This window comes from Jatropha curcas, chromosome 11, assembly GCF_041381405.1.
Source record: "Jatropha curcas cultivar XTBG-Jc1 chromosome 11, XTBG_Jcur_1.0, whole genome shotgun sequence".
NCBI classification, from domain to species: Eukaryota; Viridiplantae; Streptophyta; class Magnoliopsida; order Malpighiales; family Euphorbiaceae; genus Jatropha; species Jatropha curcas.
The window spans coordinates 7,377,387-7,392,377 of record NC_143161.1 but is presented as its reverse complement, the minus strand read 5'-3'; the positions used below and the strand labels follow the sequence as shown (position 1 = coordinate 7,392,377).

Sequence of the window (14,991 nt, the reverse complement as noted above, 5' to 3'; positions counted from 1 at the left end):
AGCTCCTAGTATAAATTAAGTATTTCTTATTTTATGGCTTGAATTATTTGTATTTTAATTATAGTTTAATTTAATTTAATGCATTATCTTAATGAGATGTAACTAATAGATATTATCATGATAAAGACATTATCTAAAAATATAAAATAACTTATTTTCTTAATTACTGTCATTGCATCTTATCTTCTTACAATCGTACTAAATAATTGTTGTCATTCTCATATTTGACAATTTCAGACGCTTGCACTTGGCTTTCATATAATGCAAACTGCTTTGCTTTTATTTATATATATATATATATATAGATAGATATTCTTTCTCTGTTATTGCAATACAAAAGAGAAAGAGTTGGTAAAATCAATCCTCATTTTTATCTCTGTCACCACTCTAAATATATATCAATAATAGCTAGAATAAGAATTAAGGTCAGATGGATTGACCCATTCTTGTTTTGTAAGATTAGCCACTATATTTTTATCAAGATGGTAAGCTCTGGCCAAAAGTTGAAGATTAAGAGAAGGAACAGCTCCAAAAACGGTATTTGCTGCAGTTACCACTCCTGGATTTTGACTGTTTAATGCTGCTATAGCGACTGCAGGGCTTTTACCAATATTGAACTGGAAGTGAATTAATCCAAATGGAAATACAAAAACATCTCCTGCTTTTAAAATTTTGACAAAAGCCTTATGATCAGGATTTCCTGTAATGAAACCAGCATAAAGAGTTCCTTCCAATACTGTTATGATTTCAGATGCTCGAGGGTGATGGTGTGGCGGGTTGACTCCGCCTGCTTCGAAGTCAATTCGAACAATGGATAGTGCTAATGTATTGAGTCCTGGTATTTCTTCTACTGTTAAAAGATTTGTACGGACTCCGAGTTGGTCTGATGTCGGCCTAGCAATATTAAGTCCAGTATGGTAAAAATCGTCTGCTGTTACATGCTCTGGATCCTTGCAGAATTTTCCATTTACGAATGCTGCACCAAAGATAAAATTGAAGTGATTATCTATTATTCATATAGTTAATTTAATTGATGGTGGAGCTGGAAATTTTAAACTTGAATAGACTAATATTCAAAAAGTAACATAAATATATTTTAATGGTATTGGAGTGGTCTCTAGCCAGGATTATAAGCTGCCAATTCAAGCAAATTTATGAAAAACAAAAAATAAAATAACATGAGGATATGAGTGTCGAATTTTAATCCCATGCGAGATTATACCAAGTTTACCTATCTTAATGTCTTCAAATTACCTCATTGAGAATTTTAATCCCATGTGACATTCTATTATCTTTTCGTTATCAAAACCTTTAAAACATAGATTAGGCTTTTCATTGTTATACAAAGAGATATCCGATGAATTTTATGTTAAAAATCAAATTTTAGACAGGTTAATAAATATGGATTAGTGATAACCCTAGGAACAATAACTCAAGTTTAAGGTTAATGTTCAAACTTTAAAAGTTCACTTTAGCTGCCTCTCCAATCGCAAGAATTCATTTGGTTGGTACGTTATTCACTGAAATTTGATTCTTGGTATCATACTCTATAAACAAAGATTTTGTTTCATATACAAAGATTAAACATAGAAAAAAAAAAGATGTATCACTCCTTGAAATCACAAATGTAATAAGTATTTTGGAATAAATTATTTTCTCAAACGTAATAAGTATTATGGAACGGAGTTAGTACTAGTTAAAAAAAAAAAAAGTAGTTATGCAGTTAAACTTGTGACATACCTAACGGAACAGAGCGAGTAATAGGAATACTAATAGTGATAAAAAGTATTAGTAGTAATAATAATAAGCTCGTATATATGACTACCTCCAGAGGAAGTATCATCGGTTGCCACACAGAAGTCTTGTAGAGGGCTAGGATCATAAGCAAGGGCGACTGACAAAGCCAAAGCCAAGATAGAAAGAGGTACGAGAAAATTAGCAATTCTCATTATTTTTTGGAATGTTTAGATATCGAGTAGGGTTTGATAAACAATGAATGGATGAGGTTTCAATGGTTGGGTACTAATTTATAGAAGAGGGTATCAGATGGTGGGTTTATTTAATTCCTTTTAAGGGAACAGGCGGTAGTATGTGGAAGGATTTATTACTCACAAAAATTGTGGCGATAAGCGTGCCTAAAGTATTTAATACTTTATACGTGCCTAAAGTATTTAATAAAAATGAAAATGAATAAATTTAATTACTCTCTCTCCTTTTATAGATCAATATTGATTTGATTTTTATCCATATATTTTCTTCTTTTAGAGTTTCAAACTTATTTATTACCAAACACAAAAGAAAATTCTATAAAGCAAATCTGTTTGTTAATGTTTTATACTTCTTGTATAATCTGGTACAGATTGCCAAATGAAACCTGAAACTTTTTTATGGAAGTTTCAGGTTCGAAAGGTTAATCTTTTTTTGCCAACCAAGTGCTTCGAGTTCAAGTCCTTTCGATGATAAGAGTTTTTATCAATTTAGTTAGCTATGAGGAAAGCTACCCCTGTAGTGGAACAAAAAAAAAAAAAATAATTAGAAGGGGCAAAAATTTTTTTCCAAAATTTAGAGAAAGCGATATCGAAAAAAATCACTCTGTTATAATAAAAGGTAGAATTTTCAATATTTTATAAGGTAAATTTCAAAAAAGAAAATCAAAATTAGGCGCCATTGACTACCTTTGTTGTGTAACCTGTAATGTCATTTCAGCTCATTAGCACTTCTAATAAATGAGAAAAGGTTAATCTTTTTTTCTTATGCGTAAATAAATTTTCACGTTTGGATTGAGATTGATATTCAAATAAAGCTCTATCAACAGTAACAATTTTAAATTTTAAATTCTTGAATTTATAGATAAAATTCACCTCGAGATGTAATGTATTAAGCTAATTTAAGCGCAAATCCGCAAAGTGATGAACAGAATTTTTAAAAACTTCAATAGCCACATTGATCGGTGAGTGATTCTATAAAAGACACAAATTTAAAAAGTTATTGAGATATTTTCTTTTTGTTCAATTTCAATAAAGACAGGATTTTTCCGCATCAATTCTCTTTCTATGCATCACTGGCCAACTTTATTTTTTGAAAGCTCTCTTTCCAAGGTTGGCCCTCCTCTCTTCTCTTGGCAGGATTTTACGTTCACACAAAGCCAAGGACAATAAAAATCTACTTATCGAAAAGGAAACTATGCACCCAATCTACCATGACCGTGGCTAGTGCATAGTTTAGTGGGCAACAACTAATGCACTGTGGAAGCATTTCCCATGTGCTATCCCCAATTTAGATATAGTGAAAAAAACACAATTTCTTTCCTTTTACTCTGTGCTTTAGCGGTCCCTAATATATGGGACCACTTGGTATAGTCTTCTAATTCAACTTGTTATCAAAGTCTTTCCAGGCAGTTTTTTTTTTTTTTTTTTTTTTTTTTTTTTTTTTTTTTTTTTTTTTTTTTTTTTTGTGCAGGCTTCGGCTCCTGTGAGTCTTCGCACCTTCCACAGTCACCCTCAATGTCTTTCTTCCCTTTTGATATTGTTTGTGCCATTCAACTTGTTTTGGATGATGCCAATTATCATTCTTGAAACAACAAATGCAATTGTTCTTGCAAGGTCCCAAACTTTGGGGTTATGTTTCAGGTGGTATCACAAAACCAGTAACAACTGCCGCTGACTATGCCATCCGTATTTCTCATGAGAGTATTTAATAATTTCAAAAGAAAGATGAAATATTCTTTTCAATTTTCTAATACCAAAAAGCTATGCATGTATTTGTCTATCGGTTGAGAAAAATACAGAGATGCTACACTAAATTGCAATAATACATGATATGAAATGTAAAAACAACTCATGGTTTGACTAATTTGAATTCTGCGCCGGGCAGGCCCACAAAGGATGGCAAAGTGCTCAGTCCCGAGTGGTTTAAAAGGACTTCATATTTAGGGCTCGATTTCGAGACCTCTGATTAAAGGAAGAAGAAATCCCTGCCATCCCATTTCATCTCTCCCATAGAGAGTCTCTTGTTATTACAACGAAACTTTTCGGAAATGAACACAAATAACACAGAGTTGGCAAAAACCAATCGACATTTTATTTCTCTTTTAAAACTCTAAAATGAAGAAATCATATCAACGATAGTTAGAATAAGCATTAGTGTCAGATGGATTGACCCATTTTTGTTTTGTAAGATTGGTCACTATACTTCTATCAAGATGATAAGCTCTTGCCAGAAGATTCGCATTAAGAGAAGGAACAGCTCCAAAAATAGTATTTGCTGAAGTCACCACTCCTGGATTTTGACTACTTAATGCTGCTATAGCAACTGCAGGACTTCTACCAATATTAAACTGGAAATGAATTAATCCAAATGGAAAAACAAAAACATCTACCGTCTTTATACTCTTTGACAAAAGCCCTATGATCAGGATTTCCAGTAATGAAACCGGCATCTTCTTTGAATTGATTGTAGAGCAAGAACCTTTAAACTTGAATGGACTAACATTCAAAAATAGCATTAATTGATATTCAATGAATTTGTATAATTATACGAATTGATATTCAATGAATTTTATGTTACAAATTAAATTTTAGCAGTGTTAAATGTGGACTAGCTTACTTTAGGAATAATGAGTCAAACTATGCTCAAAATCTTGAGGTTAATGTTCAAACTTTGAAAGCTCAATCCTAGAAATTCATTTGGTGGTAAATAGTTTTAACTCTCTACCTTATTGATTGAAATTTGATTCTTGGTGTCCGACCACAAATTAGGATGTTTTTCCCTAAATTATATTTCTCTAATTATTAATTTTCATCGTTATATTTCGATATAATAAAGAAAAAAAAATTATTTTCTTTTGTTTGGAAAGAAATAAAATATTATTGTTGAAAATTTATGATTATACTTTTATTTATTTTACAATAGAATGTAATTCTAGTTATTTTGGGGCTTTTAGATAATTCAATAAAAATAAGTGAAAATTTCACTTTCTTTTATTTTTTCTCTTTAAATTGGAAAGCTTCAAAATATGTGAAGTCTAGTGGAAATTACGTGAAATATTTCTTCTTTCAACATTTTTTTTTCCAAACAAAGCAAAAAACACATTTTCTAGATGTTTTTATGGTTATTTTCATTAAAATTGATAAAATTGGAATATTAATGCTATTTGGATTTTTCAACAATAGCAATTTCATGTTTGGGTTGAGATTTGAGGGTGGTATTGATTAATTACACTCTTTTTAACAGAAGTGATTTTAGATTTTAAATCTCTAAACTTAATGCAGTTCACTTAAACTGATCCAACTTTCTATTAATAAAGGTTAATGCATTTCTGGAATATGAGCGTGTGACTTGTTCTAATTGATTCTATTGAGAGTATAGAGAGTGAGTCTATCATTTTGATAGAGATGATTTTTGCTGCTTCTTACATCAAAATGATAGATGAACAGTCATTTGATGAAAAATGATTTAAATGTTTTATTTCCTCTCAAAATAAGTATATAGATCCAATAAGTGATATTATTATAAAAATAAGTAATCATTTAAATTATTATTATTATTTTTTTCATTTGCCTTATATGCAAATACAACATTATCATAGAGATGGTAAACAAACTGCAAACACTTGTAAAATGAACTAGTGAGAGAGGCATATACCATATATCCTCTTCACCCTTATTATTATTATTATAAGCTCAACATATACAATATCATAAAAGATTGTCATATAAACAACCTTTTTAATTTATTTATTCACTAGTAAATTAAAAACCCTGAAATTAAATTAACATCTCCAAATTATAATCCATTTCATACTTAATAGGATGAAGTAGAGTCAAAGCTATTAAGGTCTGATGGATTAACCCATTCATCTTTTTGCAGTTTAGTCACTAATTCCTTATCAATATGGAATGCTCTTGCCAAAAGATCAGGATTAACTGCTGGCACAGCTCCAAATATTGTATTTGCTGATGTTACCACTCCTGGATTTTGACTGTTCAATGCAGCTAAAGCAACTGCAGGAGTTTTGCCAATGTTCATTTGGAAGTGAATGAGCCCAAATGGGAATACAAAAACATCTCCTGGCTTTAAAATCTTGGCGAAAAGCCGGTGATCGGGATTTGAAGTGATAAAACCAGCATATATGGTTCCTTCTAAGACAGTGATAATCTCTGCTGCTCGAGGATGGTTGTGAGGTGGGTTTACACCACCAGGTGAATAATCAATACGAACAATGGAAAGACTATTGGTGTTAAGTGTTATGCATTAATCTCAAATAATTCCATAATAACCCACATCATGCAAACTACTAGATTCAAAAAAATAGATTGAATAAAAAAAAAGGTTGCGTACCTGACATCGTTGTTCGTCGATCTTGATGTGTAGAATTAGGTTTGCAGCCTTCTAGAGAATTGAAGAATCGATTTAGCGGAAGCAGTACGAAAGGAACGTAAAACTGAATCGTATTCAACTCCTGTGGGGACCACGACCTTTATATACCTGTAGCATTAGTACAATTCCTATTCCGGTCCTTTAACGAAATAGAAATTATATAATGGTCTCTACACTTAATATCTATAATCAGTTGATACCTCAATAGTCAATTATTCACAATCAAGACCACATTTGAAATTGACTTTACAATTAGACTGCTGTACATATTTAATTTTACATATTAAGCCCACAATAGAAAATTAAATCCAACAATCTCCCACTTGGGCGAACATATGTTAAATAAAATACATACACCAAAATGAGCTCAACAAACGCAGTCATACGAGGTATCCAAAAACAATCTCGTCCATTAATTATATTGATAAAGAGTTGAAGAAACATTCGCCATAGATCTCATGACTAAGTTCATCATCAACTACATTACCAATACCCCTAAATGACATAGATTCATTATAGAAGTGTAGCATGAAAACTACATGTAATGTGATCATCATGTCTGTTTCCAACTGGTCACCAACAAAAGTGAGATCAAGCAAAACAATAATAATAATACAGAGTGTAACCATCAACCAAAATGAGTACTCAACAAAATTTCATGATAAAACATATCCAAAACAAAATAGACCATTCAAAAACATAATGTATACATAAAGAGCAAACTCCCACTAAAATTAGACAGTCTCAAACAAAACGATACCCATATGAGCGGTGTGCTCATGGAAAACTTTCGGTATCACTGCCTTTATAAGCGGATCCGCAATCATAGAGTTTGTTCCAATATGCTCTAAGGATATCTGTCCACTCTGTACCCTCTCCTTCACAGCCAAGAACTTAATCTCAATGTGTTTTGATCGAGAAGAGCTCCTGTTGTTGTTGGAGAATAAAACGGCTGACCTGCTGTCACAATACAACTTCAGTGGTCTTTCTATTCCACCTACTACACGCAGCCCAGTGACAAGGTTTCTCAGCCAAATAGCTTGATTGGATGCCTCATAAGATGCTACAAATTCAGCTTCCATGGTGGAGGTTGCTACTAGAGTTTGTTTCACACTCTTCCAAGAAATAGCACCGCTAGCCAATAGAAAAACATAGCCAGATGTGGATTTTCTACTGTCTTGGCATCCAGCGAAATCAGAATCAGTATACCCAATGATCTCAAGCTGATCTGATCTCCTATATGTGAGCATATGTCCCTTAGTCCTCTGAAGATATCTCATGACTCTTTTGGTTGCTTTCCAATGATCCATTACTGGATTGCTGAGATATCTACCTAACATGCCAACTATAAAAGAAATGTCTGGACGAGTACAAACTTGAACATACATAAGACTTCCTACAGTTGACGCATAAGGAACCTTTTGCATTTCCTGAATTTCAAGTTCACTCTTTGGACATTGTTGATTACTAAATTTATCACCTTTTGCAATAGGGGTATCCAATGGTCTAGAATTCTGCATACTAAATCTCTTGAGCACTTTATCAATATAGCTCTTTTGTGATAATCCAAGAATACCTCGAGAACGGTCTCGATGTATCTGAATCCCTAAAACAAAAGAAGCTTCACCTAAATTTTTCATCTCAAAATGCTTTGAAAGAAAAACTTTGGTTTCATGCAGCAAGACTTTACAATTAGTAGCAAGAAGTATGTCATCCACATATAAGACCAAAAAGATAAACCTACTCCCACTGAACTTATGGTACACACAATTTTCAACAGCATTTGCCTCAAAACCAAACGAGACAATTACTTGGTTGAACTTAAAGTACCATTGACGAGAAGCTTGCTTGAGTCCATAAATGGATTTCTTTAATTTGCATACCAGATGTTTTGGATCTCCAATTGCAAAATTTTCTAGTTGCACCATATATATTATTTCATCAATGTCGCCATTGAGAAACGCAGTCTTAACATCCATTTGATGAAGCTCAAGATCAAGATTTGCAACTAAGGCCATGATTGTCCTAAAAGAATCCTTTGAAGAAACTGGAGAGAAGGTTTCTTTATAGTCAATCCCTTCCTTTTGAGTAAAGCCTTTTGCTACAAGACGTGCTTTATATCTTTCCACATTACCTTGAGAATCCCTTTTGGTTTTAAATATCCATTTGCAACCAATGGGTTTCTTTCCTTCAGGTAATTGAACAAGATCCCAAACTTGATTGTCTTGCATAGACTTATACTCTTCGTTCATTGCCTCAATCCACTTATGAGAGTCAGAACTTTGCATGGCATGATAGAAACTAACTGGATCATCATCTATCATGTCTACAGTATCCTCATGTTCCTGAAGAAACACTATATAATCATCTGGAATAACACTTCTTCTCTCCCTAGTAGATCTCCTCAAAGGCATTTGAACAGGCTCTAATTCTTGAGGTTGTTGAATTTGTTCTTGAGGAAGAATAGCATTGTCTTGAATTGGATCTTGAATAGCGACAGGAGCAACTGGAGTCTGTACGCTATCAGAAACAACAAAAGGAATGAGAACCGAATCATCCTTACTTGGTTCTACTTCAAAGACAATGTTTCTTTCTTTATTTCTCCCTCCAAAATCAACATCCTCAAAAAATGTTGCAATTCTCGTTTCAAAAAAGTTCTGGAAGTAGGATTATAAAACTTGTAACCCCTAGACCGCTCAGAATATCCAACAAAGTAGCTGCTGATAGTTTTGGAGTCCAGTTTTGTTTCATTCGGCTTGTAAGGCCTTGCTTCGGCTGGACATCCCCAAACATGAAGATGCTTTAGACTAGGCTTACGTCCAGTCCAAAGTTCATAAGGTGTTTTATCAACTGCTTTAGATGGAATCCTATTGAGAAGATAAGCTGCTGTCTTTAACGCTTCACCCCACAGAGACTCTGGTAAAGTAGAATGACTAATCATACTCCTTACCATATCCATAAGAGTCCTATTACGTCTCTCAGATACACCATTCATGTTGGGAGTACCAGGCATTGTATATTGAGGGACAATTCCACATTCCTGTAGGAAAAGCGCAAAAGGTCCTGGACGTTGTTCGCCTGAACCGTCATATTTACCATAATATTCACCACCACGGTCAGATCGAACAGATTTAATCTTCTTTCCTAGTTGATTTTCAACTTCGGCTTTATAAGATTTAAACACGTCCAAAGACTCAGATTTTTCATGAATGAGATATAGGTAACCATAACGAGAATAGTCATCAATGAATGATATAAAATATCTTTGGCCATTTCTAGCTGCAATATGGAATGGACCACAAATATCTGTATGAATCAGTCTGTATGACCGAATGGCACCTAGTCTTTTTTATTTAGTCTGTTTTCCTTTAATACACTCAATACAAGAATCCAAAACTGTGTAATCAAGTGTATCTAAGATACCATCAGAAACAAGACGCTCAATTCTTGATTTGGATACATGACCCAAACGTCTATGCCAAAGTACAGCTGAGTTATCAATATTCAACTTTCTTTTGGTACCTCTTGTAGTAACATGCAGGGATTCATGATAACTAGTATCAATGTCTAACATATATAGATTATCACATTCATTCAAGCAACCAGTACCCAAAACTTTTGAATTCATAGATAAAGTGAATACACTGTCTCCAAAAGAACAACGAAAACCAGATTTGTCCAAAAAGGAAACAGAAATCAAATTCCTTCTAAAAGAGGGAATAACAAAAGTATCTATAAGATCCAAAAAATAACCAGTACTTAAACATAATCTAAAATGTCCAATTGCCTCTACTTCAACCGGATCGCCATTTCCTACATAGACGTATCTTTCACCGTCAGTTGGCTTTCTGTAGTTGAGGCAGCCCTGCAATGAAACACTTATATGAGCGGTAGCACCAGAATCCATCCATTAAGTGTTTTTAAGAGCTGAAGTTAAATTAACTTCACAACAGACTAAAACAAGGTACTTACCCCTCTTTGCAAGCCAAATAGCAAATTTAGGACAATCCTTTCTCAAGTGATCCGTCTTTCCACAAAAGAAGCATTTTGGCACATAAGGCTTCTTTTGTACTGGATCTACAGCAGTAGCAGCAGCAGGTTTCTCAATAGCCTTTTCAACAGTCTTTGCAGAAGGCCTCTTTCTTTTCTTGTTCTTGCCCTTCCTAGCTGAAAAAACAAAATGAGCACTCTCTCTTTTGTTAGAATTCATCTTTTCCTCCTCATCAACATAATGAGAAATGAGCTCGTTAAGAGTCCATTTATTCGGCTGACAATTATAGGAAGTCCTAATTTGTCCATACTGAGAAGGAAGAGAATTCATAACCAAATGGACTAAAAGGTCATCTGGTAAAGCCATCCCCAGCGCCTTCAGTCTCTTTGCAATCTGAGACATGCTAAGAATATGCTCCCGAACACCACCATTGCCAACAAACTTCATGGAGGTTAATTTTCCTAAAAGTGTTCCCTCTTCGGCTTTGTCATTCTTGACATAAGCCCTCTCCAGCTCGGTAAGATAGTTTTGAGCATTGTTCTTTTCAGCTGAGACAGAGTCTCGAACATGTTCTGGAACTCCTTTCTGCATGATCATTAGATCTAAGCGATTAGAACGCTCCCACTTCTCATATTGAACCCTTTGAACATCAGTGCTCGTATCAATAAGAGGAGTAGGTTCGTCCATCCTGAATGCAAGATCCAAATCCATACAGCCCAGAAAGATCATAATGTCTGATTTCCAAGACTCAAAATTTGATCCCTCAAGTTTAGGGACACAATCAGGATTAAATGATATGTTAGCTGACATCAGAGAAAATAAACAAATAGATAAGTATAAGCTCACAATCCACAAATGAAACAATTCACATAAGTAGAGATCAAAAATGGAAATAAGATACAGACACAACATTAATATTCTCATCTTTGGATGTAAAACATTAACTTGTAATTAGTATCTCAACGAAGCAATCAAATATTGATAACATAGTCCTGACAAATAATAAATCTTCCTTTGGGCCGATATATCATTGTCATGGAAATAATCAAACAATTATCACATACTTATTGCCAAACATGTATTCAAAACTCAGCCAGATAGCAACCTTCCTTTGGGCCGATTAACTATCCGCAACGAATTCTAATACACCTGTCTAATATTCTAAAATAAATCAATTCAAGCAATAGAGGTCACTTTGGTGACTTATTGATCAAATCAATTTATTTTAACAAATATCAAACACAATAGGGACTTAATCACTCCAAAATTTAATCTCAAGTCGACAAATTAATTCATTTAATTGTAATTAAAACAAAGCAATTGCAATTAAATGAATTGATTGTCTAAATATTTAATAATCTAAAATTATTTAGCCCAAAAAAAAAATTATAATCTAGTCTTTAAGTCACTAAATTAGAGACTTAGTTATAAAATAGGACTAAATAAATTTGAATAAATAAAGTTCGAGGTCTAATTTAATTAAATATATGTCTATGGGTTTAGACGAAAGAAAACAGAAAATTAGGGGGCCTAATTTGAAGTTACAGAAACTTAGGGGCCTAATCTGAAGTTACAGAAAATTAGGGGCCTAATCTGAAGTTACAGAAACTTAGGGGCCTAATCAGAAATTTTCCAGGGACCTAACCGTTATTTTCCATCCCTAACCTTAAAACCAAAACTACCAGAGACGGAAAAAAAAAATAACAGGCAGCCAACACCAAAGTTCCAACCGACTCTCTCCACCTGCCATTCCAGCCCGTTTCAGCCGCCAACACCACCAGTTCCAACCGAAGACAAGCTCCAGTCGCATTGGACGGTGAACAGCAGCCAAGGGAGTCAAAACCGGTGTTGAAATCACAAATCTCTAAACTGCAATTTCAAAACAAATCTGCCGGCAACAATGGAGGTTTTCAGGTTTTTTTTTTTATTTTTTTATTTTTTAAACAAAAATCCGGCTAGCAATCCAGGAATCAATGGCGTTAGTTCAAAACCTCTTACCTGTTCTTCGGATTCCCCAAGAGCAGTGAGAACAAAAAAAAAAAAAATTTTTTTTTATTAAACAAAACCCTCAATTCGTAAACAATAGGGAAATCAAAAAAAAAAAAACCATACAAAAATCAATCTAAAATCTAGCAATTATGCACAAGGCTCTGATACCACTTGTTATGAATTAATCTCAAATAATTCCATAATAACCTAGATCATGCAAATTACTAGATTCAACAAAATAGATTGAATAAAAAAAAAAAGGTTGCGTACCTGACATCGTTGTTGGTCGATCTTGATGTGTAGAATTAGGTTTGCAGCCTTCCAGAGAATTAAAGAATCGATTTAGCGGAAGCAGTACGAAAGGAACGTAAAACTGAATCGTATTGAACTCCTCTGGGGACCACGACCTTTATATACCTGTAGCGTTAGTACAATTCCTATTTCGGTCCTTTATCGAAATAGAAATTATATAATGGTCTCTACACTTAATATCTATAATCAGTTGATACCTCAATAGTCAATTATTCACAATCAAGACCACATTTAAAATTGACTTTACAATTAGACTGCTGTACATATTTAATTTTACATATTAAGCCCACAATAGAAAAATAAATCCAACATTAAGGCCAGGAATCTCTTCTACTGTTAAGAGATTTGTGCGGATTCCAAGTTGTTTTGAGGTTTCTCTAGCGTTGTTAAGTCCAGAAAAAGAAAAGTCGTCAGCTGTTACATGTTCTGGATCCTTGCAAAATTTTCCATTTACGAATACTGCATGCACAAAATAAGATCAAAAGTCATGTTTAGCAATTATGCATTACAATCCATAGCATGAATAATGAGCTAATAAGACATGCATAAAATAAATCTGAAACTCTAGAAAGAAATTAAATATACATATCGCCAGAGCTGTGGTCTTCCGTCGCGACACACAAGTCCTGAAGAGGACTAGGATCATAGGCAATGACAAATGAGGAAGCCATAGCCAAAACACCAAGAGCTATAAGTAAATTAGCCATTTTCATGACTGTGCTTAAAGTTGTTCTTTATGTGTTATGAACTTGGTTTTGGTAAGAGATGATGAGAAATATTGCATGGAATGCATGGCTATTTATAGACGATGGTTTTAATTATAATTTATTACTCTTATTAGCAAGAGACGAGTTATTATTAATCGAAGTTGCGTAACTATTTATATTTCCACAAGTAGAATGGTTATTGTTTTGTTTTCCAATTTCAATAAAGACCATAGAATTTTGATTTTGCATAGAAAATAGCAAATTTTGTATTTTCTTTCTGTTTAATATAGATACATTTTTTTGACACGTAATTATCAAATTACTTTGTCCAGCCACTATAGTTCCTCAAAATTTTTTTTATTCAAACTAAATGTTCTTCTTCAAAATTGCTACAATATAATAATTGTATTTTAGTAAATTTCCCATTTTGAATAAAAAATAATTTGATTTATATTTTGATGTGCTATAATGTTTTCAATTCCAAAATGATAGATAAAATCTAAATTTGTAGTTAGACCATGAATTTTAATAATATTGAGATTGTGTTTCGAATTACTACTAATATTTTTGTATAATAATAATAATAATAATAATAATAATAATAAAACATCGATTAACTATTATCAAGCTGGAACTAAATTGAAATAAAAATGATCTCATAATCTAATGATCTCAACTAATAAATTAATCAAGATTTTCTTCAAAATTGGTATAATTTTAATTTTATTGCTGCTGCAACTAATAATCTATCCAAAAATGACCCACGTGGCTATCCTCTTTATTGAAAATGATATGCTTCAAGTGTAATTGAATTAATTGGTCATATATTTATTGATATCAAAACAAAAAAAAATAGATAAATGAGATTTTACGTTCGAGTCATGTTTAGCAAAATTAACTATTTTATTAATTATTAGATGTTTCAAACTCTAAATATTAATATAAAAATCAAAATCATGCTACTGAATCCTATAAATAATAGAGTTAATCAAAGCATTAAAAGTTACGGAACTTAGTCTAGACGAGAAAAAAAGAAAACTTTGTATTTAAACATAATGGGTTTTTAGTGTTGTATTAGAACCAACCTTAAAAAATATACTTCTTATGTCCAAAACTAAGGATGTCCCAATCATTGCAGTTTTCTTTGACTACTGATTATACTAAAAATGCAAACGTTACTATCCAATTTGCCTGCCTGATTCATTGAACGAAAGGTTTTAGTAATGAGCCAGCACTTTAAGGCTTTCTAGGTTCTAAACTGAGATTAAAACTGATTTCTAAGTTTCAATCAGAAATGGCTAGTTGATTTTGATTTCAATTATTGTTCGCCTCTGTTTTTTTTTTTTTTTTTGTTCAATTTGGGATTGAAATCGAATCTCTGGTTCTTGATTGTCTCTCTTTATGAATGTTTTTCTAGATCGAATTTCTTGAATTTACGAAAATTATTGAAAAAAAAGGATCGATAAATTTCAGATTCTGTAAAAAAATCAGTGCTTCGATTTAATGGAGGCTCAAAATGAGGAACTTCTCATGTATTCCAGAAAAGTTGTTTAATTACAACAATAAGTTAGCTATATATACTACTGAGATAGCCGTACAAGTAAAACCTAAAAG

At 32.9% G+C, this 14,991-nt stretch overlaps 2 protein-coding genes and 1 long non-coding RNA gene across 3 annotated transcripts; all 3 read right to left on the bottom strand.

Moving 5' to 3' along the window:
- Positions 1-140: 140 nt before the first annotated feature.
- On the bottom strand, positions 141-2,020 carry LOC105641226 (germin-like protein subfamily 1 member 11). Its single transcript, XM_089716750.1, has 2 exons — positions 1,826-2,020; positions 141-976 (listed from the first exon to the last, which is right to left on the bottom strand). Exons 1-2 carry the CDS (start codon positions 1,947-1,949, stop codon positions 399-401), a joined length of 702 nt encoding a protein of 233 aa, XP_089572876.1. The 5' UTR covers positions 1,950-2,020; the 3' UTR covers positions 141-398.
- A 3,594-nt stretch (positions 2,021-5,614) lies between these two features.
- LOC149492460 (germin-like protein subfamily 1 member 16) lies at positions 5,615-13,383 on the bottom strand. The gene is made up of 4 exons (XM_089715868.1): positions 13,263-13,383; positions 12,981-13,129; positions 9,844-9,851; positions 5,615-6,229 (listed from the first exon to the last, which is right to left on the bottom strand). Exons 1-4 carry the CDS (start codon positions 13,381-13,383, stop codon positions 5,803-5,805), a joined length of 705 nt encoding a protein of 234 aa, XP_089571994.1. The 3' UTR covers positions 5,615-5,802.
- Positions 10,052-10,557, bottom strand: LOC149492461 (uncharacterized). Its single transcript, XR_016318697.1, has 2 exons — positions 10,351-10,557; positions 10,052-10,243 (listed from the first exon to the last, which is right to left on the bottom strand). It is a non-coding gene; the product is annotated as an uncharacterized LOC149492461 (long non-coding RNA).
- Positions 13,384-14,991: the final 1,608 nt, after the last annotated feature.

Coding starts and splice junctions, on each gene's coding strand:
- LOC105641226 (XM_089716750.1), bottom strand. CDS start 1,949: ATGAGAATTGCTAATTTTCTCGTACCTCTTTCTATCTTGGCTTTGGCT. Junction 977..1,825: donor CGATGATACTTCCTCTGGAG/GTAGTCATATAT, acceptor TCTTTGGTGCAG/CATTCGTAAATGGAAAATTC.
- LOC149492460 (XM_089715868.1), bottom strand. CDS start 13,383: ATGAAAATGGCTAATTTACTTATAGCTCTTGGTGTTTTGGCTATGGCT. Junction 13,130..13,262: donor GACGGAAGACCACAGCTCTG/GCGATATGTATA, acceptor TTGTGCATGCAG/TATTCGTAAATGGAAAATTT.